General features: G+C 37.3%; 1 protein-coding gene across 2 annotated transcripts in view; it reads left to right on the top strand.

Annotated features, from left to right (window-relative positions):
- LOC127862410 (centromere protein F-like) overlaps positions 1-27,952 on the top strand; it is an 80,494-nt gene extending 52,542 nt beyond the window's left edge. The window contains exons 6-12 of one of the 2 annotated variants that reach the window (XM_052401506.1): positions 2,438-2,620; positions 10,390-10,626; positions 14,147-14,266; positions 15,105-15,234; positions 17,687-17,839; positions 23,222-24,036; positions 24,605-27,952. In XM_052401506.1, the coding sequence (XP_052257466.1) occupies positions 2,438-2,620; positions 10,390-10,626; positions 14,147-14,266; positions 15,105-15,234; positions 17,687-17,839; positions 23,222-24,036; positions 24,605-24,835 (1,869 nt within the window). In that variant the 3' untranslated portion in view covers positions 24,836-27,952. Of the gene's footprint in view, positions 1-2,066; positions 2,170-2,437; positions 2,621-10,389; positions 10,627-14,146; positions 14,267-15,104; positions 15,235-17,686; positions 17,840-23,221; positions 24,037-24,604 lie in introns of those variants that run through there. The other variant, XM_052401507.1, reaches the window with a different exon arrangement.

Here is a 27,952-nt window from a genome sequence, read left to right as displayed (position 1 = left end):
AGAGTATTGTTCGAACATGGAAATAGACAAACATGATTTGATTTATATGTTAGTGGATCTGTGTATAATCAGATTCATATGCATATTCTGCTTTATTATGTTTGTCACACTGTTCAGTTAACTGAAATAGCATTGACCTGAAGATGTGAAATGCAAAATATTGAAAGGTAAACAAATTAAATGTATTAATTTAACTAAGTTTAATACATTTTTAACACAAGAAGAACACTCATGTGTGTTTGTTTATATTTAGCCCATTTACTGTAATTCAATACATTGAAAAACTGCAGCTATTGATCACAATAAATACTAAATTTACTTTGCACCCTTAATATGTTAAATGTAAAGTTTAACAGGTTTTTATAAAGAAATATTGTGATGAAGTTCAAGAAGTTGTATATTTTAATGTCTGTTTTAAGGTTTGTCATTGCATAATGCGCGCCATTAACGTAATCAAAATCAGTCGACATAATTTTCCTCCCCTCTGACTTTGCCTCAATCACACCCCTGATACGTTAACAATGGGGGAATGGGGCCAAATAAGGCCGAATTTCATTAAAAAACAACAACACTGAATTATCATTCCCTGAATCATCAGTCCTTAATATTGATCTGAATGGTGTGATAACAGATCAGTTTGTTACAGTTGAATGTAGATCTGGCTGGTGTGAAACAGGTCAGTCCATTACAGGTGATTGTTGATCTGACTGGAGTGAAAACAGATCAGTTTGTTACAGGTGAATGTTGATCTGGCTGGTGTGAAACAGGTCACTCTGTTACAGGTGATTGTTGATCTGACTGGTGTGATAACAGATCAGTCTGTTACAGGTGAAAGTAGATCTGGCTGGTGTGACAACAGATCAGCTTGTTACAGGTGACTGTAGATCTGGCTGGTATGATAACATATCAGTTTGTTACAGGTGCATGTAGATGTGGCTGGTGTGATTACAGATCAGCTTGTTAAAGGTGATTGCAGATCTGGCTTGGTGATAAAAGATCAGTTTGTTACAGATGAATGTAGATCTGGCTGGTGTGAAAACAGATCAGTTTGTTACAGGTGAATGTTGATCTGGCTATTGTAATAACAGATCAGTTTGTTACAGGTGATTGTTGATCTGGCTGGTGTGATAATAGATCAGTTTGTTACAGCTGATTATTGATCTGACTGGTGTGATAATAGATCAGTCTGTTACAGGTGACTGTAGATCTGGCTGGTATGATGACAGATAAGTTTGTTACAGGAGAATGTAGATCTGGCTGGTGTTAAAACAGACCAGTTTGTTACAGATGTATGTAGATCTGGCTGGTGTGATAACAGATCAGCTTGTTAAAGGTGAATGCAGATCTGGCTTGGTGATACAAGATCAGTTTGTAACAGATGAATGTAGATCTGGCTGGTGTGAAAACAGATCAGTTTGTTACAAGTAAATGTTGATCTGGCTGTTGTAATAACAGATCAGTTTGTTACAGATGAATGTTGATCTGGCTGGTGTGATAATAGATCAGTCTGTTACAGGTGAATGTAGATCTGGCTGGTGTGAAACAGATCAGTCTGTTACAGGTGATTGTTGATCTGACTGGTGTGATAACAGATCAGTCTGGTACAGGTGAATGTAGATCTGACTGGTGTGACAACAGATCAGCTTGTTACAGGTGACTGTTGATCTGGCTGGTATGATAACATATAAGTTTGTTACAGGAGAATGTAGATCTGGCTGGTTTGAAAACTGATCAGTTTGTTACAGATGTATGTAGATCTGGCTGGTGTGATAACAGATCAGCTTGTTAAAGGTGAATGCTGATCTGGCTTGGTGATACAAGAATATTTTGTTACAGATGAATGTAGATCTGGCTGGTGTGAAAACAGATCAGTTTGTTACAAGTGAATGTTGATCTGGCTGTTGTTATAACAGATCAGTTTGTTACAGGTGAATGTTAATCTGGCTGGTGTAATAACAGATCAGTTTGTTACAGGTGAATGTTTATCTGGCTGGTGTGATAACAGATCAGTTTGTTACAGGTGAATGTAGATCTGGCTGGTGTGATAATAGATCAGTCTGTTACAGGTGAATGTAGATCTGGCTGGTGTGATAACAGATCAGTCTGTTTCAGATGAATGTAGATCTGGCTGGTGTGATAACAGATCAGTTTGTTACAGATGAATGTAGATCTGGCTGGTGTGATAATAGATCAGTCTGTTACAGGTGAATGTAGATCTGGCTGGTGTGATAACATATCAGTCTGTTTCAGATGAATGCAGATCTGGCTGGTGTGAAAACAGATCAGTTTGTTACAGGTGAATGTAGATCTGGCTGGTGTGATAACAGATCAGTCTGTTTCAGATGAATGTAGATCTGGCTGGTGTGAAAACAGATGATAAGTTTGTTAAAGGTGTATGTTGATCTTGCTGGTGTGATAACAGATCAGTTTGTTTCAGGTGAATGTAGATCTGGCTGGTGTAATAACAGATCTGCGTGTTGAGGTATCGAGGCTGCAGGAAGAGAATTGTGATCTGAATGCAGAGCTGATGCGGGAAACAGAAGTAAGGAACACAGTGACATGTCTGAAACAGCAGGTGTCAACTCTACAGGACAATTTGAGGCAGGAAGAATCTGAAAAGGTTTTGTTTAACCCTTTACCACTTAAATATGTATTTTGACACATTTGTCGTTCCATAGAAAATAACATTCAATTAAATACCTTCATTACTATATTCAAGTTTTAAAGGCTTCATTTTCAACCCTTAGCTACTTATGAGCAGCAAACATCATCAAACCTGAACAGACTGTGCGTTATTTGCAGGCTGTTCTGGTTTTTATGCTGGTTGCAAAAGCCATTTTCACTTTGCTTCTTATAGGGAAAAGGGTTAAGTTTAAACGTATTTGTTTTTGGTGATTGGATAGAAAGTCTTAGGCTCAAGGTTGGCACTAAGGAAACACAAGTATTAGCCATATTTCAGCATTACAATAATGACCCAGATCACTTTTTATACGAGTGTGCCTGTCGCTTTGTGTGTGAGGCTAACAAAGAATAAACAACAACATTATTGTTATCCTAATATAGGTGTCAACAAGCGTTGTATTTAATTATGAAGCAAACAACATTTAAATAAAATATTTAACATTTTCCAAATGAAATTAAATGCTTCGTCAGCATTTTTCCTCACCATTATTATTATGGAATGGTACTGGTATCGTTCAAATTGGGAAAATTTGCGGCATTACCATCAATATTGGGAAACTTATAAATATTGCTGAAAACTTCTTTGACATTTCTTTTGGTGTTAAACAAGGAGACCTTCTGTCACCTCTATTTTTGTACTGTTTATCAATGATATCTCATCCTCCCACAATGTTTCCCACATGTGCGGTGATTATAATCAGCCTCCGTTATGTGCCGCGTAATTTGATTGGTACGAGCTAATCCATATTTCCATGGAAATAATCGATTGAAAGTAAAGTCCACATGTTTTCTCCCAAAAAAGCGCTCCCTTTGCGGGGCATTTGGCTGCTAGAGAGTGATTCCGTTGCTGGGAAGGCGAGGTGTACTCGCTAAAACGCTCGGCGTTCCACCAAGTTAGCTAATACCCACGGCGTTTATTACTTAAGCCTAGTCGGTAAATGCAGACGATTTCCGTTCTTATAAGGACACCGCCGCGCGACACCGCGGTAGCAGTGTGCTACTGTGCATGCCAAAAATAAAAACATTGTAATTAAAAATTGTTTAAATACTGTGGCTTATAAAAATAAAGATAATTGTATAAAAAATTAATATATGTTTTTATTCACAGGTACGTCTACAATATGAATGAATATACGACACGTAAAGCGTTTTGACAAATTAGTATTTATTTCATAACACATATAGCACAAGAATAAATGTTCCGTTAAATTTCCAAATGAGAATAATAGTTTGTAATCCGAAACACGCTTCCGATTTTTAATGTTAACACGACGTTTACAAATGCTTCCAATATACAGTCATCATGTATATTTCCCGACAAAAGCGCGCACAAATTATGCTGCAATGTAGAAGTTCAAGGTTTATGCGTGGAAAGCGTGCATGTATTGATTTTTATGTCCCCCACCAATATAGTGGGGGACATATTGTTTTTGCCCTGTCTGTTGGTCTGTTGGTTTGGTCAAACTTTAACATTTGCCATAACTTTTGCAATATTGAAGATAGCAACTTCATATTTGGCATGCATGTGTATCTCATGGAGCTGCACATTTTGAGTGGTGGAAGGTCATCCTTCAAGGTCCAAGGGTAAAAAAACTATAAAAAAAACAAACAAAAAACAGTCAAAGCGGCGCAGAAAGGGACATAGTGTTTCTGACAAACACATTTCTTGTTTGATACAAACTTGTAGCTCAGAGAACACTGAATTCTGTTGATTTCGGTTAAAAGTTTTTTTTTGTATTTTTTAACACAATTATCTCGCGAATAATTTGATATTTCCTACAAATTAATTTCAATTCAAACACACGTATCTTTATTGTTACGGTATTTTAGTAGAGTAATCATTGAAACAGTTATTGTACTGTATACTGATTAAAGAGAACATCTGGACGGAACTGGATTAAGTGTTTGGCGTTATGAAAACACGCAAAGCTTGTCTGTAGACTGCTGTCTGTGGTGTTTTGACAAAAGGGATTAACATGTGTGAATGTCACTCTGCCGGTTTGGTCCATAACTGACCACTTGCCAGCTGTCAATCAAACTCACGAAATAATAAGATTTAGTTTATTGCGGGCACATGGTTCGACAAACAAAGACTGTCGGAGTAATGGATAAAGCGTTTAATGAAAACACAACTTAGTGGGCGGAGCGATCTCGTATTTGGCGACTGGTCAATGATAATTACCGGTAATACATTGAATGTCATTATTGTCCCCTACCGGTTTTACCGGAGGCGACTTATGGTTTGGGCTTTGTGTGTCAGTCAGTCTGTCTGTCTGTCCGTCACACTTTTCTGGATCCTGCGATAACTTTAAAAGTTTTTAAAATATTTTTTCATGAAACTTGCAACATGGATAGATGGCAATATGGACATTATGCACATCATTTCATTTTGTTCCTGCGTCAAAAAATTTGGTTGCTATGGCAACAAAAAAAAACACAAAAAAACAACAAACTGAAAATGGTGGAATTTCTGACAATGGTGGAGCCGGTAGGGGACCATATTGCTTGACAATAGTCTTGTTTTATAAACATATATAACATGACCTACGCTCCAGGAGTGAAATAACGTAATGCTCAATTTTGTTTATTACACGGGTGTTATTACACTAGTTATATAACTGTGAAATGACGTCATTTTTTTGACGAAATGACGTCATTCCAGCGAATTTGTTCAGTTAAACTCTTTTACAATGTGATAAAACGGTGAAAAGAGCATAAAATAAAAAGAAAATTTGTTGGTCATGTTATAAATAGAATCTTAGATTCGTGGTCATTGTGTTTTGAATTTATTAAACTCGTCATCTAAAAAAAGATAAAAACTGGTAAGCCTCATTTTTTATCTGGCAAGCCTCATTTTTTTATCTTTATTTAGATGACTTGTTTGATAAATTTAATACAAAACAACCACTCATGCAAGATCCTATATATGTACTTGTACTGAATGTAATTTTATTTGAAAATCAGGAAGTCAAACAAAGTTAAATTGATCGTTATCTCGCTAAACACGGAGTTTCCTCCGCGTTGCCCAATGCAGAGGGCCGCTGCGTCGGCTTATCAATTTGCCGATCGTTAACCTCGTCGGCACCAATCATGCAAACTTGGCGTATCGCGGGACGTTCTTAATCTCCGTCTGTGGGCGTGTCGGCGGAGTAGCGAGGGAAATTGGGGAAAACGAGTGAACTGTACTGTATTTCTACATTGTTTTAGAAAAACAGAAGTGGATGTTCGAAAGAATTCTCTGATTTCAGTATGCATTTGATCTTAATTGACTTGAAAAACAATTGTATTACCAGTGAAAATGAAAATCTTACCTCCCGGATATCATGTAAAAGATCTTGAAAAGGATGCTAAGAATAAGTGGCGGTGAGAATGGTTAAATGAAAAAGGCGCGTGCAGCTAGGCGGGGTTAATGGTTAAAGAAGCTGGATACGCGTGGAAGTGGTTTTTGTCAGTTATGTGGGAAAACTATTAACTATAAGTCTAGTGGAAAGAAGGCATTTCGTGCTCACACTGAGGATTCTAAACACAAAAAGAATGTCAGAGTTGTCAAGTCAAACCAGGTGAGATTTTTTAATTATATCCACTGTACTATGAACTTTGTCATATTTTCTATTATTCACGAAAGATATCTATTCTCATTAAAAAACGGAAAAAAAAAAAATTGATATTTGAAATTTCGAAATTTATCATATAATAAACAAACGTTTTAACATCCTGAACACATTTAATTGGAATTAGAACCCTGTAAATATATTTCATTGCAATTGCTTGAAAATGTGACCATGTTTTCCATTTTTGCTGCTTGGGAGAGGTCTGTTTAATTTTTAATTATGTTAAACCCCCTTATTTATGAGCCCAACAGCAAGCAATGGATTTTCATTGAATTCTGTGTTCCTTACTTAAATATAAAGTTAAGTAAAAATTAAACAACTAGAGGAATCAATGCCGATTTTTTTCTCTATGAAAACAATGGGGGCGGTGGAATGTTGCCATTTTTTTTTTGCCTTATGAACAAAACAGCAAAAAAAAAGATTTTCATGGAACTGTTCCGTACAAAAATGTAACTGTAAAAAGTATAAAACCTTGGGACCTATGCCAAATTATTATGCCCCCCTTCGAAGAAGAGGGGGTATATTGCTTTGCACATGTCAGTCGGTTGGTCGGTCCGTCCACAAGGTGGTTTCCGGATGATAACTCAAGAACGCTTGGGCCTAGGATCATGAAACTTCATAGGTACATTGATCATGACTTGCAGATGACCCCAATTGATTTTGAGGTCACTAGGTCAAAGGTCAAGGTCACGGTGACCCGAAATAGTAATATGGTTTCCGGATGATAACTCAAGAACACTTAGGCCTAGGATCATGAAACTTGATAAGAAGATTGATCATGACTCGCAGATGACCCTATTGATTTTCAGGTCACTAGGTCAAAGGTCAAGGTCACAGTGACCCGAAATAGTAAAATAGTTTCCGGATGATAACTCAAGAACACTTAGGCCTAGGATCATGAAACTTGATAGGTAGATTGATTATGACTCGAAGATGACTCCTATTGATTTTCAGGTCACTAGGTCAAAGGTCAAGGTCACAGTGACCCGAAATAGTAAAATGGTTTCCGGATGATAACTCAAGAACGCGTATGCCTAGGATCATGAAACTTCGTAGGTAGATTGATAATGGCTGGCAGATGACCCCTATTGATTTTCAGGTCACTAGGTCAAACGTCAAGGTCATGGTGACCCGAAATAGTAAAATGGTTTCCGGATGATAACTCAAGAACGCTTATGCCTAGGATCATGAAACTTTAAAGGTACATTGATCATGACTCGAAGATGACCCCTATTGATTTTCAGGTCACTAGGTCAAAGATCAAGGTCACGGTGACCCGAAATAGTAAAATGGTTTCCGGATGATTACTGAAGAACGCTTAAGCCTAGGATCATGAAACTTGATAGGTAGATTGATCATTACTCGCAGTTGACCCCTATTGATGTTCAGGTCACTATATCAATGGTCAAGGTCACGGTGACCTGAAATTGTAAAATGGTTTCCGGATGATAACTCAAGAACGCTAATGGCTATGATCATGAAACTTCATAGGTACATTGATCATGACTTGCAGATGACCTCTATTGATTTTGAGGTCACTAGGTCAAAGGTCAAGGTCATGGTGACCCGAAATAGTAAAATGGTTTCCAGATGATAACTCAAGAACGCTTATGCCTAGGATCCTGAAACTTCATAGGTACATTGATAATGACTAGCAGATGACCCCTATCAATTTTGAGGTCACTAGGTCAAAGGTCAAGGTCACGGTGACCCGAAATAGTAAAATGGTTTCCGGATGATAACTGAAGAACGCTTATGGCTAGGATCATGAAACTTCATAGGTACATTGATCATGACTGGCAGATGACCCCAATTGATTTTCAGGTCACTAGGTCAAAGGTCAAGGTCACAGTGACAAAAAACATATTCACACAATGGCTGTCACTACAACGGAGAGCCCATATGGGGGGCATGCATCTTTTACAAACAGCCCTTGTTTTATTATTATTATAATCTACATTTAAAATGCTTTGTCTAAATTGGTGTATGAGGTAGCTAAAATGTTCCTTGGGTTAGTGTAAGATTTATGCATTTATTATTTACTTCATTTTATGTTGTTATTAGAATAACACTGAAATTTGTTCTCAGGTTTTGCCAGGATCTTCAAAAGCAACTCCAGCATTGGAGTCTATGCATGATCGGGTAGCTAAACAGTGGGTCCTTGTGTCAGCTTTTATTAGTGAGCACTGTCTGCCATTTTCATTAGCCGGTGACATTTTAGAACTTTCCAGGAGTCTGTCCTGCTTTAGAGATAGTGACTATATCCACTACCAGTGCAACTTATATAAATATTCATGGACTAGCCAACTCATTCATGGAAGAGCTGAAGTCAAAAGTTTGTGTCTTTAAATCTGTGAGAAGCAACAAACAAAAACACTGATAAAGTGTTAAACATCCTGGTGCAATATTTTGATGATGTTTCAAATAAAGTAGCAGTTGACCACATAGGTTCCAGACTTCGAAACATTTCTACTGCACCAGAGATAGTAAAGAATATTGAAAGTGTTATGGAGGAGTCTGACTTGAAAAGGTCACAGATAATAAGTGTGCACATCGATAACTGTAGCACAATGAGAGGTATCGAGAAAGGAGTTGAACCACTTATTCTTGAAAAAAAAGCTCTTTATTTCTGTAAATTCCAGGGGGCCTTCTGCACCCACCGGGAGCCCAACCAGTCCACCAGCTTTTTTCATGATTTTTTATTTTATAAACTTTGAGCCCTGAACTCCCAAATGTTGTAACACCAGAAGAGGAAGGACAGCTTAACATGGAGTTAAATGCTTTTTCTGTTGATGGGCAGGTAAAGGACCTGAGTGACGCCTATGATGAACAGAAAAAAAAGTGGACACAGACTTCTGGGCAAAAGTCTTCTGTCTTAAAACTTTCAGTGAGCAGAGGTTTCCTACCTTATCAAAACTAGCACAGAGTTTACTATCAATATTCAGTGGACCTTTAGGTGAAAGGACATTCAACATCATGGGTGACATAATTGAGGAGGACTGTGCTAAAATGTGCATTGAAAACTATGAGGCAGTAGCTATTGTGAAAACAGCTATGAAGATGAGCAATGTCAATGCCTCAACATTGAAGGTGACTACTGCAATGAAAGGGAACTGTTTACAAGCATACAGTAATTATCAGAAGTTTTTGAAACAAAAGATGGTAGATATAGAAGATAAGAAGAAAATTAAATTAAGTGAGTCAATTGGCATATTGAAATTTGAGAAGGCCAAACATCTGGCTAAGCTTACTAGACTGAAAAATAGACTAGTTAATAAAGTTGCAAGACAAAAGGAGACTAGAAAGAGAGCTGCGGAAGAGTCAAGCTTAAAATTACCATCTACCAGTAACAAGTGGAAGAGAATTAAAACTATATGAGAAACTGTGTAAATCAGTATTGAAAATGCAAGATGATCAATTGAATCAGACTCTATACACTATGCTACAGAGATATGGTGTTGTAAATATTGTAAATAGAAACGGATGTTAGTAATATAAGTTAAAAAGCTATAAAAACTATGTGAGACAGTGTTTATATATGTCAGTATTGCTAAAGTATGATGTAAAAGTTCCTTTGCATACAGTTGAAAATATTAATAGAACATGAATTGCTTTTTGACTTACTTTTGTGTGTTCCTTATCAAATACAAGAAGATTTTTAAATATATTTGTGTGTTTTTTTCACCAGAACAGCTACATGCACCCTTTAAATGTGTTGAATCCAGGAGCTTAGAGGGCCTCCGGCCCCCTGGCCCCCCAGCATTAAGTTGAGGATTTTCAAAATATCCAACTTTGACCCCTGGGTACAGTACCCTATATTGTAGGAACTTGTCTGGAACCCTGATTTAGTTAGAATCAGCCACGTTCTAGGAACATTGGGCTTACTGCAGTCCGCACAGGCTAATAAGGGAGGTCACATTCCAGCTAATTTGGATTTGCAATTGGAAAAGACTTCCTTGAATGAAACGAAAAATTCCATAAAAGGGGAAAGTGTTATCCCAGGTTAGCTTTTGCAAACTGCACAGGCAAGTCTGGGACAACACGCTTATAAAAAGCCCAGATTTCCCAGAACTAGGCTGTTATTAACTATCAACAGAAAGAGATAGAGGAGGAAGCCACAAAGTTGAAAGCTGAAGCTGAGAAGCTGATGGCAGAGTTGGCCCAGGTTTCCAGTCTTGAAACCGAGCTGACCAGACTGAGGACACTGGTTGCAGAGGTGGAAACGAGGGACGCGGAGATTGCCAGGTTGAGAAACGAGTTGGAGACCATGTCGAAACAACAGGCTGCTGTGTCCACGTCTGCTGAGGAGGAGAGCCCTGAGAAGCTGAAGGAGGTAGTACTTGTGTGGTTTTGAAGGAGGTAGTACTTGTGTGGTTTTGAAGGAGGTAGTACTTGTGTGGTTTTGAAGGAGGTAGTACTTGTGTGGTTTTGAAGGAGGTAGTACTTGCGTGGTTTTGAAGAAGGTAGTACTTGTGTGGTTTTGAAGAAGGTAGTTATTGTGTGGTTTTGAAGGAGGTAGTACTTGTGTGGTTTTGAAGAAGGTAGTACTTGTGTGGTTTTGAAGGAGGTAGTACACTGCAAATCCAATATATCGCGGTTGAAGGGGTCCAAAGATCGTGACCGTGATATACCCGGGGCGCGATATAAATTGTAAGGTTATGTATGCATGTATATGTATGCATTAGCATCGTTATGCAATCTCAAAACACGCTAGTTACCTACCTTATTCAATTATGTGTTATATCCATATGTTATTCATTGGTATAACACAAAACATTATTCCTTGTGTGTATTTTCAAATGCATATAATTAAATTTGTAATCCGAAAAACATTGCCGCGTTGTATTGTTCAAGAAAGCATGCACAAATTAGACCCATGTACAAAATGACGTCATTCATTCTCATGAAAAGCATGGAAAGCATGGGTTTTAATAGTAGTGCATTTTGACAAACTGAGGGATCTTTACCTCTAAATTAAAAGCAAGTAGTTTACACTGTATCTAACGCACACAGATTGTTGAGATAGGTCAGTATGGACTTGTGACATTTACAGTTATAATTGTGTACACCTTCATGTGTGCACTGGTGCGTTTCGGCAGTTCAAAACAAATTCATTACAGAATGGTAACACCCGAAATGACCTGTGATGTTTGACAAGAGGGACTATTGTTTATCGCAGTTCACAGGTGTTAAAGTGATGTACAATGTAAGCAAACAATCTGGTCAAAACTGGATTATGAATGTTGGATTAAAGTTGTTGTAAAAAGTGAAAAATACTGGCTCGAAATGGATTTTAATTCATCAAATTCTCCGATTAAAACATTTTATTTGGGGATTATGCTCGTCAAATTTTTGGGAGCCATAGCCAATTCGCGATATACTAGTATTGGACAACGCGATATAACGGACTGTGATATACACTGTAACTCCAATATAAAGCGCTCCGTTATAACGCTGAATCCAATATAACGCGGAGGGTGCTTGGATCCCATTTTTTCTCCAACCTTCCATTTGATTTCTGATTCAAATCCGTATTATGCAACTTAAAGGGGCCTTTTCACAGATTTTGGCATTTTTTTAACTTATTCATTAAATGCTTTATATTGATAAATGTAAACATTGGATCGTAAAAGCTCCAGTAAAAAATTAAGAAAAAAAATAAAAAAAGGAAAAAAACATTGCCCGGAGCAGGTTTCGAACCAGTGACCCCTGGAGTCCTGCCAGAGTCCTGAAGTAAAAACGCTTTAGCCTACTGAGCTATTCCGCCGAGTACACATTCTTGACGTATTTTATACCTTATATAAGCAATCTTCGTAGTTTCACAAAATTTAACGACAAAAACAGAACTCTCCAAATTATTCAATCGTTTCGCGTTGCAACGCTTTATAATTTTTAGGTTTTAAAATCGTCAAAAGATGCATATAATGGCTATATTAGAGCATGGTTAATGTTCAGTATTACTGTTTCCTCACAAATATCATAACTAAAACGAAAACTTACGAATCTGAAACAACTTTTTTCAATTTTGTCAATTTACCAAAGCGTGAAAAGATCCCTTTAATGTATTTTCAGACAATTCAAAGATGGCGGCAATCACATCCCGTTGAACCGATTATAATCGCCTCGAGGTTAAACAACACCGACAGCTAATTGGTGTTAATCTGTTGTGTAATGTCAATAAAGGTGTGAAAAACTCGCGTGTCAGTGTTTATTACATGTATTCATCATCAGAGCGGTTCAGTGCGATAATTTCCACAAGTTAGGTGCAAGCGGGATAGTTATACAATTCAAGTAATTCAAAACGATTGAAACATTCTTACTTTGATATGGTTGCAGTTTGACTATATTAAATGAGCGGCTGTGAAATATACTGCCTACCGGTACTGTATAAAACAACTTTTTTTGTCATTTCATTATAATTCTAGTATTATGTCATTTGTATTGGAGTTGCAGTGTACTTGTGTGGTTTTGAAGGAGGTAGTACTTGTGTGGTTTTGAAGAAGGTAGTACTTGTGTGGTTTTGAAGAAGGTAGTACTTGTGTGGTTTTGAAGGAGGTAGTACTTGTGTGGTTTTGAAGGAGGTAGTACTTGTGTCGTTTTGAAGGAGGTAGTACTTTTGTGGTTTTGAAGGAGGAAGTACTTGTGTGGTTTTGAAGGAGGAAGTACTTGTGTTGTTCTGGTCTTTGTTGTTTAACACTGTTCTGCTCAGATGCACACTTTGATAGGTGTGTAGTCCCCTGGATTTTTTTGTTAAATAAAGACCTTTCTTGATAGAGTTAGTTAGATACTTATGAGCAGCAAACAGCATAATGACTGTGAGTTACATATATCCGTTTTCACTTTGTTTCAGAGCCAGAAAGGGTTAGAAGTGCTTGTTTGACATGATGACAATTCTTAAAAAAATTGTCTTGGATTAAAAAAACCCACACCATTTCATTCAAACAAGCAGATGAACACTCCTTAGACAAATGACATTTTGTTAATGGATTGTCATAAATCAAAATCGAGAAATAATAAAGGGCTGGTAATGTGTTTCATGGAATCTTTGGGAAATAAGATTAAAAATACAGCGTTTAGACCACACCAAAGTGAAGTCATGGTCATTAATTTTTTTCTACAAATAAATTTCAGAAAGCATTTTTGAAGTGGGTGTATCATTTTAATTAAACAGAGCAAGACATATTGAAAATTGCTTGAAAACAGACAAACAGTTTCAATGCTCTTTTAGCTCTTTTGGGCCAGTTGGGTTAAGGCCAAGGTCTCTGTTACAAAAACTAGAAAAACGGTGGATTGTGGTCAATAGCTTCATTGATGAAACTTGTGACAGAAATATTGCATGGAGACTTGTCACTTAGCTTTGGATTGTATTTGTGCTTGTTGGATAAAGGTCAAAGTCTCTAAAAATAACAATAAAGTATACATGTGGTCAATTACATCAGTTTTGATAGATGCATTGAATAAAAAGTGAGCATGAAGATAGATGTCATTGGCCTTTTCCATAGAAACGCTGTTCTAGTGACTCTAATATAAAATTATCACAAAATATTCCTCTGGTTTGCCTGTCATGTTTCTTGTTTTAAAAAAATAATCAGTGAACATGCCTTAAAAAATGCATGTGTGTAAGTATGTGTCTACATAATTGTTTGTGATATCTTTAAAATCATGGTTTAGTATGCGATTGGTTTGATATGTATTTCTTGCTATTTAAATCTTTTCTGGACCATGTATTGTGGTTCAAAGTAACATTTAAAACATGTTAGTTAATTTCAAAAATATATCTTCATATTTTATTATTTGCTTGGAAGTTTAAGACTTATTGCCTTTAATGCTGCTTTTGGTTTGTCTGTTTACAGACCATAACAAAACTGCACAGTCGCCTCTCCATGCTGCAAGCTCAATTGCTGTCTGAGAAGAAAACGAACACAAAATACCTGGAGCAAATCAAGGCAATTAACACAAACATTGAAACCAAGGCTAGTACTTCTTTCATGAACCTTAAATATTTTCTGTAATACATGTTTGGGCCGGGCTCTTCAAAAACCATGCTTAACTCTTAACCACTTAGATACGTATTTTGACGCATTTGAAGTCCCTTAGAAAGTTAAATTTAATGAAAGACCTATCCTAGTTTTAAAGGCTTCATTTCCAACCCTTAGATACTGGTGAGCAGCATTTGAACATCATTAAACCTGAACAGACTGCAAGTTACTCGCAGGCTGTTCTGGTTTTATGCTATTTGCACATAGCCATTTTCACTTTGTCTCTGAGTGGGTTAATGCAAGAAACATAATTTAGATAAGCATGTGCAGTCTGCGACAGCTAATTAGGGACGACACTTTTCCACTTGTATAGAATTTTTAATTCAAAGAAAGTCTTTTATGACTAGTGGTAAAGTGTCGTCCCAGATAAGCCTATGGGTATTGCACAGGCTAATCTGAGATAAAACGTTATGCACATAGTTTTCCCAGAGGCAGGCTCATTCTATTTATTGTTTCTCTACGTGTGATGAAATTATTTCTAGAGCCATTTATTTTCTATCTCTGCATATGTATTCACGCTCAGTACTGGTCACAACTGTTTACTCAAAAAAAGGATGGCTGCAATGAAACGTTAAAAGTTAAAAATGGCGAAAAATCCTTACCCCTACACACCCCCTCACACACACTCTGAATCCAAGGTAGATTGTGAGGTAATGTTGAGTGCTGATATAATTACTGATTAAATTTCTGGCTGGGCCGCAAAACCTGTGTAGGCATTTGACATTTCCCCCTCCTCATCTCAAATGTAAAATGAAGTGATATTTGCTTGCAGGTCTCTGAGAAAACAGAGGAGCTGCAGAGAGCACTGGTCCAGGCGCAGGCTGAGGCTGACACGTACCTCAACAAGTTCCACGCCCTGACCCAGAGATACTCGCGCCTGGTGGAATCCATCCAGCACAGAGGTACAGCTTGAATAAAATGGAAGCCAGTCAAATTAAAAGTTAATTCTTACCAGGCACTTAAGAGTCATTGCAAATTGTCTTTACAAAATACAAAATTGTGTGATAGGGTCCAATGGGGTCCATTGTTTATGGCCAATGAAGTTTCTGCAAATGACCTTAATTGGTTTTTTTTTCATGCTTTTCAACTTCAGTAATATTTTATTACAGTTAGACATGTTTAAAGACAAGAAACAATTTTAAGGGTAATGTTAAGAACAGTTTTAATTTCTTCAATAATATTAATTTTTAAACTTTAAAGAAACTTGCCAAAAAATCGATCAACAAACAAGTTTAATAAAACACCTACCTTTTCTGAAATAATTACAGTTACAGTCAATAGAAATTCACTAGAAAAATTGTAATGGAAGGTTTAAAATGGATTCAAATGGTTTGAAAACAGTGGATGGCATGTTCACAAACTTATGCATGTTGTTATAAGAAGTAGAAATTGTCCTTTGCAGATTTTTTCTAAATATTTGTATTATTCTACATTCTCTACCAAAAAATACATAATGAATGTCAATGTAAATGAAGGAAATACTTAGATTGGTCTGATTGAATTAGTAATCAAATCAGAACATGAACACAAATTTAGATGCACTTTGGAAAACGGGGTATAATGCATGTGCATGAAGTGTTGTCCCAGGTTATCCTATGCAATTGCACAGGGACAGTATTTTCCATCTAGCCTGAATTTTTGTTTAGAAGAGATTTCCTTGAAAAGAAAAATTCCTTAAAAATGAAAAGAGCCATCACTGATAATCTGTGTGGACTGCACACGCTGTTCTGGGACAACACTTACGCACATGCATTAAGCCCCATTTTACCAGAATGTGGCTCAATTTTATTAGCTCGGCTGTTTTCGGAGAAAACCTGAGGTATTGTCATAGCCAGATCGCCGTCCGACGTAGGCGTCGTGCTAAAACCTTAACATTGGCTCTAAAATCAAAGTACTTCCACCTACAACTTTGAAACTGCATATGTAGATGCACCTTGATGAGTTCTACACGCCACACCCATTTTTGGGTCACTAGGTCAAAGGTCAAGGTCACTGTGACCTCTTATATAAAACTTTAACATAGGCTCTAAAATCAAAGTGCTTCCACCTACAACTTTGAAACTTCATATATAGATGCACCTTGATGAGTTTTTCACGCCACACCCATTTTTGGGTCACTAGGTCAAAGGTCAAGGTCACTGTGACCTCTTATATAAAACTTTAACATAAACCTCTGCATTCACTCTAAAATCAAAGTGCTTCCACCTACAACTTTGAAACTTCATATGTAGATGCACCTTGATGAGTTCTACACGCCACACCCATTTTGGGTCACTAGTTCAAAGGTCAAGGTCACTGTGACCTCTAAAAATAAAACAATTCTGACAAGCTTTCCGAGCCGAGCGTGGCACCTGTTATGCGGTGCTCTTGTTTATTATACCCCCACAAACGAAGTTTAAGGGGTATACAGGAGTGAACTTGTCTGTCGGTCTGTTGGTTCGTATTAAGTGACTCTAATTCAAGTAGATTTCATCCAATCTTCATCAAGCTTGGTCAGATGTTGTATCTAGATGATGTCTAGGTTGAGTTTGAATATGGGTCATGGCAGGTCAAAAACTAGGTCATGGGGTCACTTAGTGCGTTTTAAACATTGAGCATGGTGTCCGCTCTCTAATTCAAGTACTTTTTATCCGATCTTCACCAAACTTGGTCAGAAGTTGTATCTAGATGTCTAGGTCAAGTTCGAACATTGGTCATGGCAGGTCAAATACTAGGTCACGGTGTCATTAATTGCATTTTAAACATTGAGCATGTTGACAGCTCTCTAATTCAAGTAGTTTTCATCCAATATCTTCACCAAACTTGGTCAGAGGTTGTATCTAGATGATCTCCACGCCAAGTTTGATTATGGGCCATGCTGGACCAAAAACTAGGTCAAGGGGTCACTTGGTGTGGTTTTTTAACATTCAGCATGGTGTCTGCTCTCTTATTCAAGTAGTTTTCATCTGATCTTCACCAAACTTGGTCAGAAGTTTTATCTAGATGATCTTAAGGCCAAGTTTTAACATGGGCCATGCCAGATCAAAAACTAGGTCACCGGTCACTTAGTATGTTTTACACATTGAGCATGGTGTCTGCTCTCTAATTCAAGTAGTTTTCATTGGATCTTCACCACACTTGGTCAGAAATTGTATCCAGATGATGTGTAGGTCAAGTTCAAACATGGGCCATGCCGGGTAAAAAACTAGCTTAAGGGGTCACTTAGTGTGTTTTCAACATTGAGCATGGCGTCCGCTGTTTTTTGTGAAGACAACATGCAAAATATTCTGTGTCAACGCGGCATGTGGGGGTATTCGTCACGTCTGTGACAAAGCTCTAGTTTCCTCTGATTAATCCCCTATCTGGTTACTTTAGACCTCCAGAAGACCGTCTCCAACACGAAAGCCGCTGATTGTCATAGTACAGAGACAGAGTCGTCCTCTGAGCCCAAAACTGAGGTTTCTATGGAAACAAGCTCCACAAAAAACAGTGAACCAATAGCCAAGAGACTTAGGAAATCTGACCATGGTGGGTATACTCAGGGTGCAGAATCAACAGAGTTTAAAGGGGTTTACACACGGGCTTGACAGAATGTAAACCCACCATTAAGAACTTTATTTTTTCAAATATCTCCAAGTTATTTAAAATTTGCAAAAGTCTTTAGTGCATTAAAGACAGTTTTTCTTGTAGTTTGTGCTGATATCGGAAGGTATAAGAATAAATCCTTGCATACATCTGAAAATCGCTGACAAAAGTTAACATTGCGTGAAGTATAACTGTTCAGTAAGCAAGGAATTTTGAATAAGAACACAGGCTTATTAATAGAGCTGCAACGATTTGATCCAATGCATCGAAAATCATTTCGAAATCCGTCGATTCGATTACGATACCAAACCTACCAAATTCGATTAGATTCTTTAACATATAGACATATATATACATAGATACGTAAAGCCTGCTGTATTCTGACTATTTGATACAGGAAGGTGTAGGTTTTATCTTCACCTGTAATAACGACGCGCGCGATTGGCTGCTTATTACTTTAGTCATCCAATCAATAAGCGCGTTACGGTCTACTTTCGGAAAAAGCGTCAAAATGGCTGAACAAGTTGTGGCCGACAAATGGAAATTGTCAGATGCGCCTAAGAAGCTAAGATCAAAAGTGTGGCAGTATTTTGGGTTTCGGGATGTTAGCCCTCCGGATAAAGCAAAGTGTAAACTGTGCTTCACGGATGCAAACATAACGTTGATTTAGCAATACTAAGAGGTAGCACAAGTGCAACTACTCAAGTCGCCAGCCAGAAAAGTAGTTCTGTTTCTGTTGGGAATTTGTTAAGTTTATTAGAGAATGTGCTTTGTCCTACAGGTAACAGATGATGCTGTCACGGCTAAATGGTAGACATGCTTGTAGCGGTTTTGTATATAAGTTTAATAGTGATAGTACTATCACTCCACTGATTCCAGATGTTCTTGTGATTATTTATTTAATTTTATATTATTGTGTATTCAACACAATCTTCTAGTCATAAGTTTTTATATTAAAATTGAGTCCTAATTTGCTATTCTTTTTAGCTCACCTGATTGCTAGGTCAAAGGTCAAGGTCACGGTGACCTGAAATAGTAAAATGGTTTCTGGATGATAACTCAAGAACGCTTATGGCTAGGATCATGAAACTTCATAGGTACAATGATCATGACTCACAGATGACCCCTATTGATTTTCAGGTCACTAGGCCAAAGGTCAAGGTCACGGTGACCTGAAATAGTAAAATGGTTTCTGGATGATAACTCAAGAACGCTTATGCCTAGGTTCATGAAACTTCATAGGTACAATGATCATGACTCGCAGATTACCCTTATTGATTTTCAGGTCAAAGGTCAAGGTCACGGTGACCTGAAATAGTAAAATGGTTTCTGGATGATAACTCAAGAACGCTTATGCCTAGGTTCATGAAACTTCATAGGTATATTGATCATGACTTGCAGATGACCCCTATTGATTATCAGGTCACTAGGTCAAAGGTCACAGTGCCAAAAAACGCATTCACACAATGGCTGTCAAGGTCACGGTGACTCAACTTAGAAAAATGGTTTCCGGATGATAACTCAAGAATGCTTACACCTAGGATCATGAAACTTCATAGGTACATTGATCATGACTCGCAGATGAAATAATGATGAAACTTGACCAGGATGTTTGTCTGGACAATATCTAGGTAAAGTTTGACATTTGGTTAAGATTGAATGAACCGACTCCTCTCAGGTGAGCGAACTAGGGCCATCTTGGCCCTCTTGTTTATGTGTTTTATTGAAATATTGACATAGTTTGAAAGACAATTGGCAGTTACTTGCAAAATATTTCTTACAAATGTTAATGTAACACACTTTCAACAGTTTTTAAAACACTGTTGAACCAACCAAACTTTATGAAACAAACACACATTTTGACAAATGCCCAAGATATCTAGGTATGCGACACTTTTGAACAGAAATGTTTATTTTCAGGCAGAAGAGTAAATATATGATAAAACTAGGTTTGAAGATGAATCGAATCGAAAAAATCGGTATCGTATTGTCTGAAATCGAAATCGAATCGAGCTGTTGATGAATCGCTGCAGCTCTACTTATTAAATAAAGTAATTTTATTTTTTTTACATTGATATAGGCAGCATGAAAATCTGTCTTTTATGCACTAGTTGAAATTCTTAAGAAAACATTTTTTTTTTGTTATTTGGAAAAAAAAGCACCCATTACTAGTGTGTTTACATCCATCAACATTTAATAGGGAACCCCACAAAGTCACGTGATCCTGCAACGTAATACTGCATGCCATTTGGCTGTAAAGCATAACTGAAGGCAGGATGTAATTTAAATGAAATATGTGGGAGATCAGGTTTCATGGCTTGTCTTTTTGTATCCATTATTTTATGTACCATCATTTGAACAACAAATGAATGCATCCTTCACAGATCAATGTGAGCCAGACTTTGAAGTGGGTGTTTTTGTAAACTGTTGGGACTCTTGTTCATATTGTGGAACAAACGAAAAAAATATCATAGTTTATCAAATCTTAACATTCTGGTACACTTAGGCATATTTTGATGAAGTTCTTTTATAGAGAAGACAGTTGTTGTTGTTGATGATGATGATGATGATGGTGATGAGGGTCATAATGTTGATGAGGGTCATAATGATGATGATGATGAGGGTCATAATGATGATGATGAGGGTCATAATGATGGTGATGATGAGGGTCATAATGATGATGGTGATGAGGGTCATAATGATGGTGATGAGGGTCATAATGATGATGATGATGATGAGGGTCATAATGATGGTGATGATGAGGGTCATAATGATGATGGTGATGAGGGTCATAATGATGATGATGATGAGGGTCATTATGATGATGAGGAGGGTCATAATGATGAGGAGGGTCATAATGATGGTGATGATGAGGGTCATAATGATGATGGTGATGATGAGGGTCATAATGATGATGATGAGGGTCATAATAATGATGGTGATGAGGGTCATAATGATGGTGATGATGAGGTTCATAATGATGGTGATGATGATGAGGGTCATAATGATGATGATGAGATTCATAATGATGATGTTGATGAGGGTCATAATGATGATGATGATGAGGGTCATAATGATGATGATGAGGGTCATAATGATGGTGATGATGAGGGTCATAATGATGGTGATGATGATGAGGGTCATAATGATGATGATGATGAGGGACATAATGATGATGGTGATGAGGGTCACAATGATGGTGATGAAGATCATAATGATGATGATGATGAGGGTCATAATGATGATGATGATGAGGGTCATAATGATGATGGTGATGAGGGTCATAATGATGGTGATGAAGATCATAATGATGATGATGATGAGGGTCATAATAATGATGGTGATGAGGGTCATAGTGATGGTGATGAGGGTCATAATGATGATGATGAGGGTCATAATGATGATGGTGATGAAGATCATAATGATGATGACCATGATGAGGGTCATAATGATGATGGTGATGAGGGTCATAATGATGGTGATGATGAGGGTCATAATGATGATGATGAGGAGGGTCATAATGATGATGATGAGGGTCATAATGATGATGATGATGGTCATAATGATGGTGATGAGGGTCATAATGATGATGGTGATGAAGGTCATAATGATGATTGTGATGAGGGTCATAATGATGATGATGATGGTCATGATGGTGATGAGGGTCATAATGATGATGGTGATGAGGGTCATAATGATGGTGATGATGAGGGTCATAATGATGATGGTGATGAGGGTCATAATGATGATGAGGGACATAATGATGATGATGAGGGTCATAATGATGATGGTGATGAGGGTCATAATGATGATGATGATGAGGGTCATAATGATGATGATGATGAGGGTCATAATGATGATGGTGATAAGGGTCATAATGATGATGATGATGAGGGTCATAATGATGGTGATGAAGATCATAATGATGAGGGTCATAATGATGGTGATGAAGATCATAATGATGATGATGATGAGGGTCATAATGATGAGGGTCATGATGATGGTCATGATGATGGTGATGAGGGTCATAATGATGATGATGATGAGGGAAATAATGATGGTGATGATGAGGGCCATAATGATGGTGATGATGAAGATCTTAATGATAGTGATGATAAAGATCATAATTATCATGATATGATGAAGGTCATAATGATGAAGCTGGTGAGGGTCATAATGATGGTGATGATGAAGATCATAATGATAGTGATGATGAAGATCATAATTATCATGATATGATGAAGGTCATAATGATGAAGCTGGTGAGGGTCATAATGATGATTACGATACTGATATATGTATACAGGGGTGGTGAAATTTAAAAAAACTATACTTGTCCACGGACAACCATTTAGGATATTTAACTTGTCCGTTGCTGAACTACACTTGTCCGTTAATGTTTATATAAATTATAAACACATTTATTGATTATAGTAAAATAATGTGGAATAAATCAAAATGAGTATAATTTGCTTGCTTTTGTTATAGTTGTATTTCCATGCTACATTCATTATAGCAGTATGTTATAAACAATATAAAGACTTTCTGAGTTTCTCAAACTTTTAATCTTGCAAAACTAGTGTTATTAAAACATGTGTTACACATAAGTTCATCGCAATCTTAACAAATTAAACTAGTCCAATATGTGGACCTCATCAGTTCAATCTTTACCGTTAAAGCCGTCTGTAATTATTATCAAATAACAAAGAAGACCGTGTTTTGATTATCTTAGTTCGATACTTATATTTCCGTCTGATTGTGAAACTAAAGAAACAAGTCTGTACACTGTCTAACTGTCAGGCCGAATGTTGAAAATGCGGCATGCTCCCAGTCTCTTATAGAATAAGAGAGATCACTGCGCAGGAGTGTCCATATTTTAGCTTGATTGCTCCGTAAATAGCACTGACAATGTTATCGCGTGTCAACATCCGGTTTTGTAAAATGTAACTACGGCTTTAATATAATGTATTTTTTTGTATTTGACTTGACTGGTTGTCCACAGACAACTTAATTGAAAAAATTATGTTGCCCAGACAAGCAAATGTACGACTCGGGCAACTCGGACATTTGATTTCACCACATATATAATATATATATATATATATATATATATATATATAATGTCGTGTCTGCACAGGCTAATCAGGGACACATTTTTCGTCTTTCTGGATTTACACTCAGAGAAGACTTCCTTAGACTTCCGTAAAATACAATAAAGGCAGAAAGTGCCGATCCTAATAAGCCTGTTTGGACTGCACAGTCTAATCTACGACAATGCTTTACTCACAGGCATTAAATATATGCTTAAAATTTAAATTACTTCAGGAGTACAAAGTGTTATCACAAAGCTGGTTGAAGCGGAGACGACGCCAAAACGAAAGAGCCCCAGAAGTTTGTCTAGATCTAAAGGAGCAGGTGCTGTTACAACACCCGAGATGAAGTCGGACACCAGTGTATCTGCTCCGTTTAAAGCAGAAACTATTGCTGCTACCATGGCTAAGCAGACTTCAAAGCCTTCCTTAATTAAAGAAAGCTTATTAGGTGAAGCATCCGTAAAAAGCATGAATGAGTTGGGATATTTGAGCAAGACTTTGAACTCTACTGGAATGCTTTCCACTACTAACTTGAGTGATATGTATGTGAAAAGCATGACTGAATCTCAAAATTTGAGCAAGACATTGAACGCTACCGGAATGCTATCCACAGCAAAGGCAAGCATACTCGGTGATGTGTCTGAGAAAAGCATGAATGAATCCCGAAATTTGAGCAAGACTATTAATTCCACCCTAACAAAGGAAAGCATATTGAATGAATCTCGAGGGATGGGTAGGACTTTGGACTCTAGGGTGGCTGACATTGGCCCTGGAGCTAGTGGCGGACCAGCTAGGGTTGCCGTCAATTCCAACCAGGCAGGGCGGGTGAAAGGGCTAAGATCCATTCGAACCACCACCAGCACGGGGTCGGCGTTCAATCCTGGCCCCTGCGCTGATCCCAGTAAACCAGCAGTGAAAAAACTGGACACCTCTGTAGTGAAATCTGTTGACCTCACTTCGCTGTCCTCTGCGGACAACTTGCCTAGGATGGAAGAGCCAGGAAAGTCACTTGGGAAAAAAGAGGATGTTTGCGTCTCACCAAAGAAGGTAGTAAGACCTTGGTTTTCCCTTAATTAATGCCTTCGATAGACCTTTATTAGCTAATGGCCCTTTCTGTCCATTGTGAAGTTAAAGAAATATATTATGAAAAATCACTATTTTGTCAAAACATTGTCTTCAATTGCTTGATGAGGTATTCTGTCTTTTGTACGAGATGATATTTAGTACGAGTATTTTGAGGTAATAATAGTTTTAAATGCAAATGAAAAGCACCATTTAAAGAAATGTTTGTACAAGCATGTCATTTTGATTTTCTTTGCAAAAAATCATGTTATGTAAGCGAATACAGATTTTGTTAAGGCAAGTAAGGATTTTCAAACACATTATTATTTTGTACTATTAATTACCAGTACCCATTTAAGACGATTTATTGTGCAAAAAAACCCAACCTACTTACTGTTCAGATGGTTTGAGTTTAAGAATAGCAATTAAGTTAATTACAACTAAGACTTCACTTATACCAATAATGATTCATGTTCACCATCGTTTTATCAGTCTTGAAATGTAATTCTATCAAAACATCTTAATTCCAACAATTTTCCCTACATGTTTTCAGAAGGCAAGCGCATTGAGCACCATCACGAACAGCCCTGTGAAGAAGCCCCTGGCTGTGGACTGCGGCCCCAGCATCTCGCTGAGCGGGCCCCCTAGAGCCTTGAGCCGCACCAAGTCCCCGCTGAGCCGTACCAAGTCCCCCCACATGACCAGGGGGCGCGCGCAGTCAAGGCAAGAACCTAGCGCCACCCAGGCCCCTGAAGATGTGCCCGGGGATTGTGCTCCCTCTTGAGAGGGGACGTGTAGATGATTAAATAATTAACCGTGCAATGCTAAAAATCAGTCTTAAAACTGGGCTTATTGTATGTGATAAATGTACAGGCATCTCTGGGACAAAACTTTCTGCCTAAATTATAGTTTTGCTTAGAAGCCGTTAGTGTTATTCCTGATTAGCCTGTGTGAACTTCCCAGGCTAATCTAGAATGACACTATGCACATTCATGTGTCCAGTTTTCCACAACAAGGCTTAGTTTTATGCTGTTCATGGGCATCAAAGCTTCAGACCAGACTGATAAGTGGCTGATATTTTATTGTCCCCTACCGGTTTCACCAGAGGGGACTTGTGGTTTACGCTCCGTCTGTCAGTCCGTCCGTCACACTTTTCTGGATCCTGCGATAACTTTCAAAGTTCTTTATATTTTTTCATGAAACTTGAAACATCGATAGATGGCAATATGGACATTGTGCACGTCATTTCATTTTGTTCCTACATCAAAAATTCTGGTTGCTATGGCAACAAATAGACTAGAAATACTGCTGAAAATGGCGGTTTTCTGGATCCTGCGATAACTTTCAAAGTTCTTTATATTTTTTCATGAAACTTGAAACATCGATAGATGGCAATATGGACATTGTGCACGTCATTTCATTTTGTTCCTACATCAAAAATTCTTGTTGCTATGGCAACAAATAGACTAGAAATACTGCTGAAAATGGCGGTTTTCTGGATCCTGCGATAACTTTTAAAATTCTAAATATTTTTTCATGAAACTTGCAACATGGATAGATAGCAATATGGACATTATGCACGTCATTTCATTTTGTTCCTATGTCAAAAATTGTGGTTGCTATGGCAACCAAAAAAATATATTCTGAATGTGGTGGAATTTCTGACAATGGTGGTGCTGGTACGGGACACTATTGCTTGACAATAGCCTTGTTTGAACAGGTTATGTTGTTGTTTCTGAGATTTAGTGTTATAGGCAATGTAGTGGACATAGGTTACAGCAGATTGCCGTTAAAGAATGTATATAAAATTGACCAGTTCTTTATAATTGGTTATTTCTTTGGTTTTACTAAGCTCCTGCAATGTTTAAACACCTAACTGTATGGTGATGGATTTAAAAATTGTGCTGCTATGAAACACATGCTTTTCTTTATACCTCCTAGTTTTTGTCCTAAAACTTCTAGTATTTCCTACTGTTCTCCTACATGTAGTTTAATGCATTTTTTGCAACATTTTTAACCAGGTTTTCCGAAGGAAAAAACTGGTTATTAGATTGGCAAATGCGGGCGGGCTGGCTGGCTGGCTGACGGGCTGGCTGGCGGAATAAGCTTGTCCGGGCCATAACTATGTCGTTCATTGTCAGATTTTAAAATCATTTGGCACATTTGTTCACCATCATTGGACGGTGTGTCGCGCGAAATAATTACGTCGATATCTCCAAGGTCAAGGTCACACTTTGAGTTCAAAGGTCAAAAATGGCCATAAATGAGCTTGTCCGAGCCATAACTATGCCGTTCATCGTCAGATTTTAAAATCATTTGGCACATTTGTTCACCATCATTGGACGGTGTGTCGCGCGAAATAATTACGTCGATATCTCCAAGGTCAAGGTCACACTTTGAGTTCAAAGGTCAAAAATGGCCATAAATGAGCTTGTCCTGGCCATAACTATGTCATTCATTGTGAGATTTTAAAATCATTTGGCACATTTGTCCACCATCATGGGACGGTGTGTCCCACGAAAGAATCACGTCAATATCTCCAATGTCAAGGTCGCCACGACTAAAAATAGATTTAAAAAAAAAAACACTTACAAAGGGGGTTAATTTTTTTTGGTCATTTCAAAAGTTCAGTTTGAGTTTTCTCCCTTTATCAGATTTTTTTTTCACAATGAAAACCTGGTTTTGTGACAATTTTGTCCCTTGTATTGTATTGGAATGCCTGTCTTTATAGAGCTTGAGGTTTAAAAAGAACGTCTTAATGACACATGAAGTGCATTGGTATGTTAATCTCAGTGTTACATTGCTTTTAAGTCTGGTATTTGCATGTATATATGTTTCTACCCTGCTAGATTTTGAAACCAAACTTCTAGTGCCAATTTAAGTTCATTCAGAATGTGTTGTATGATTGTTTCAATGTAGGTATTGTACTGTTTTGATGTTTCTGAATTTGTTAATTTACATTTCAGTTTGATCATCAACATTTGTTAATTATCCTTTTGTCAAAAAGATCGACAATGATTTTCTTATATGCACTTGTAGTATAACTTGTGTTTAGCCTACACAGCATGTAGAAAAAAGTACACCAGTAAGTAGGAAAAATTATTGTTAGTTTCTGAGAATTAAAAATGTCTAATTATTTGTATTTCAAATATTTAAGTTAATTCTTATCATATTTGCTTTAATGTTATATATTCAGAATACCTATTGTGTCATGTCATGTACACAATTGCTTTGTAAATATGAATTGCATATTGTAGCAAATGTTCTTGTTAACTGTTTTGTTGGTGTCCTTGACAATATATGTGTTTTTTTATTATGCTATGTAGCCTGATTTTTTCTAAGGAAAGCTTAATAGTTATAACTTATTTTTTTTTACATAATGGCTTATTGTAATATAATTTATGGTATTTCTGTTAGTGTACAGTTAGACGAACATTCTATTTATATTTATTTGAAGTATATACACAACAATACCTCTAGCTTCTTTCACTTTAATGTTTCAAGAAATATACATAAAACAGCCATACAAATATATGCAAATGTTACAAGTGATAGCAATCAAATATGTCTTGTGGTCATTGCAGTAGGTGACTGACAGAAAACAAACAACACAATCAAGGCACAAGCCTGCTGTCCTGGTGCAGCTCTTGTTCATGTCTTGTTTAGTCTAAGCAGGTTTGTTGCTATCAGACAGACTGCAATGCGCTCCCTCTTAATGATTGTTGTCCGTATGTAAGTTTTTGTGCAACCAAGTTTTTGTTGGAAATAACCAACCTAAATCAAGCAAATGTATATGAACATGATTTTACTGGTAATTCTTTGAAAGGTTCACATTTGTGTTTCAATTATATATGTTTGTCATTTAGTGCTGTTTGCACCCACTAATAAAACTGCATACTTG

The sequence above is a fragment of the Dreissena polymorpha genome, chromosome 16 (genome assembly GCF_020536995.1).
Source record: "Dreissena polymorpha isolate Duluth1 chromosome 16, UMN_Dpol_1.0, whole genome shotgun sequence".
Lineage (NCBI taxonomy): Eukaryota > Metazoa > Mollusca > Bivalvia > Myida > Dreissenidae > Dreissena > Dreissena polymorpha.
Note: the sequence above shows the minus strand (reverse complement) of the source record. Positions and strands in the feature narration are given on the sequence as shown.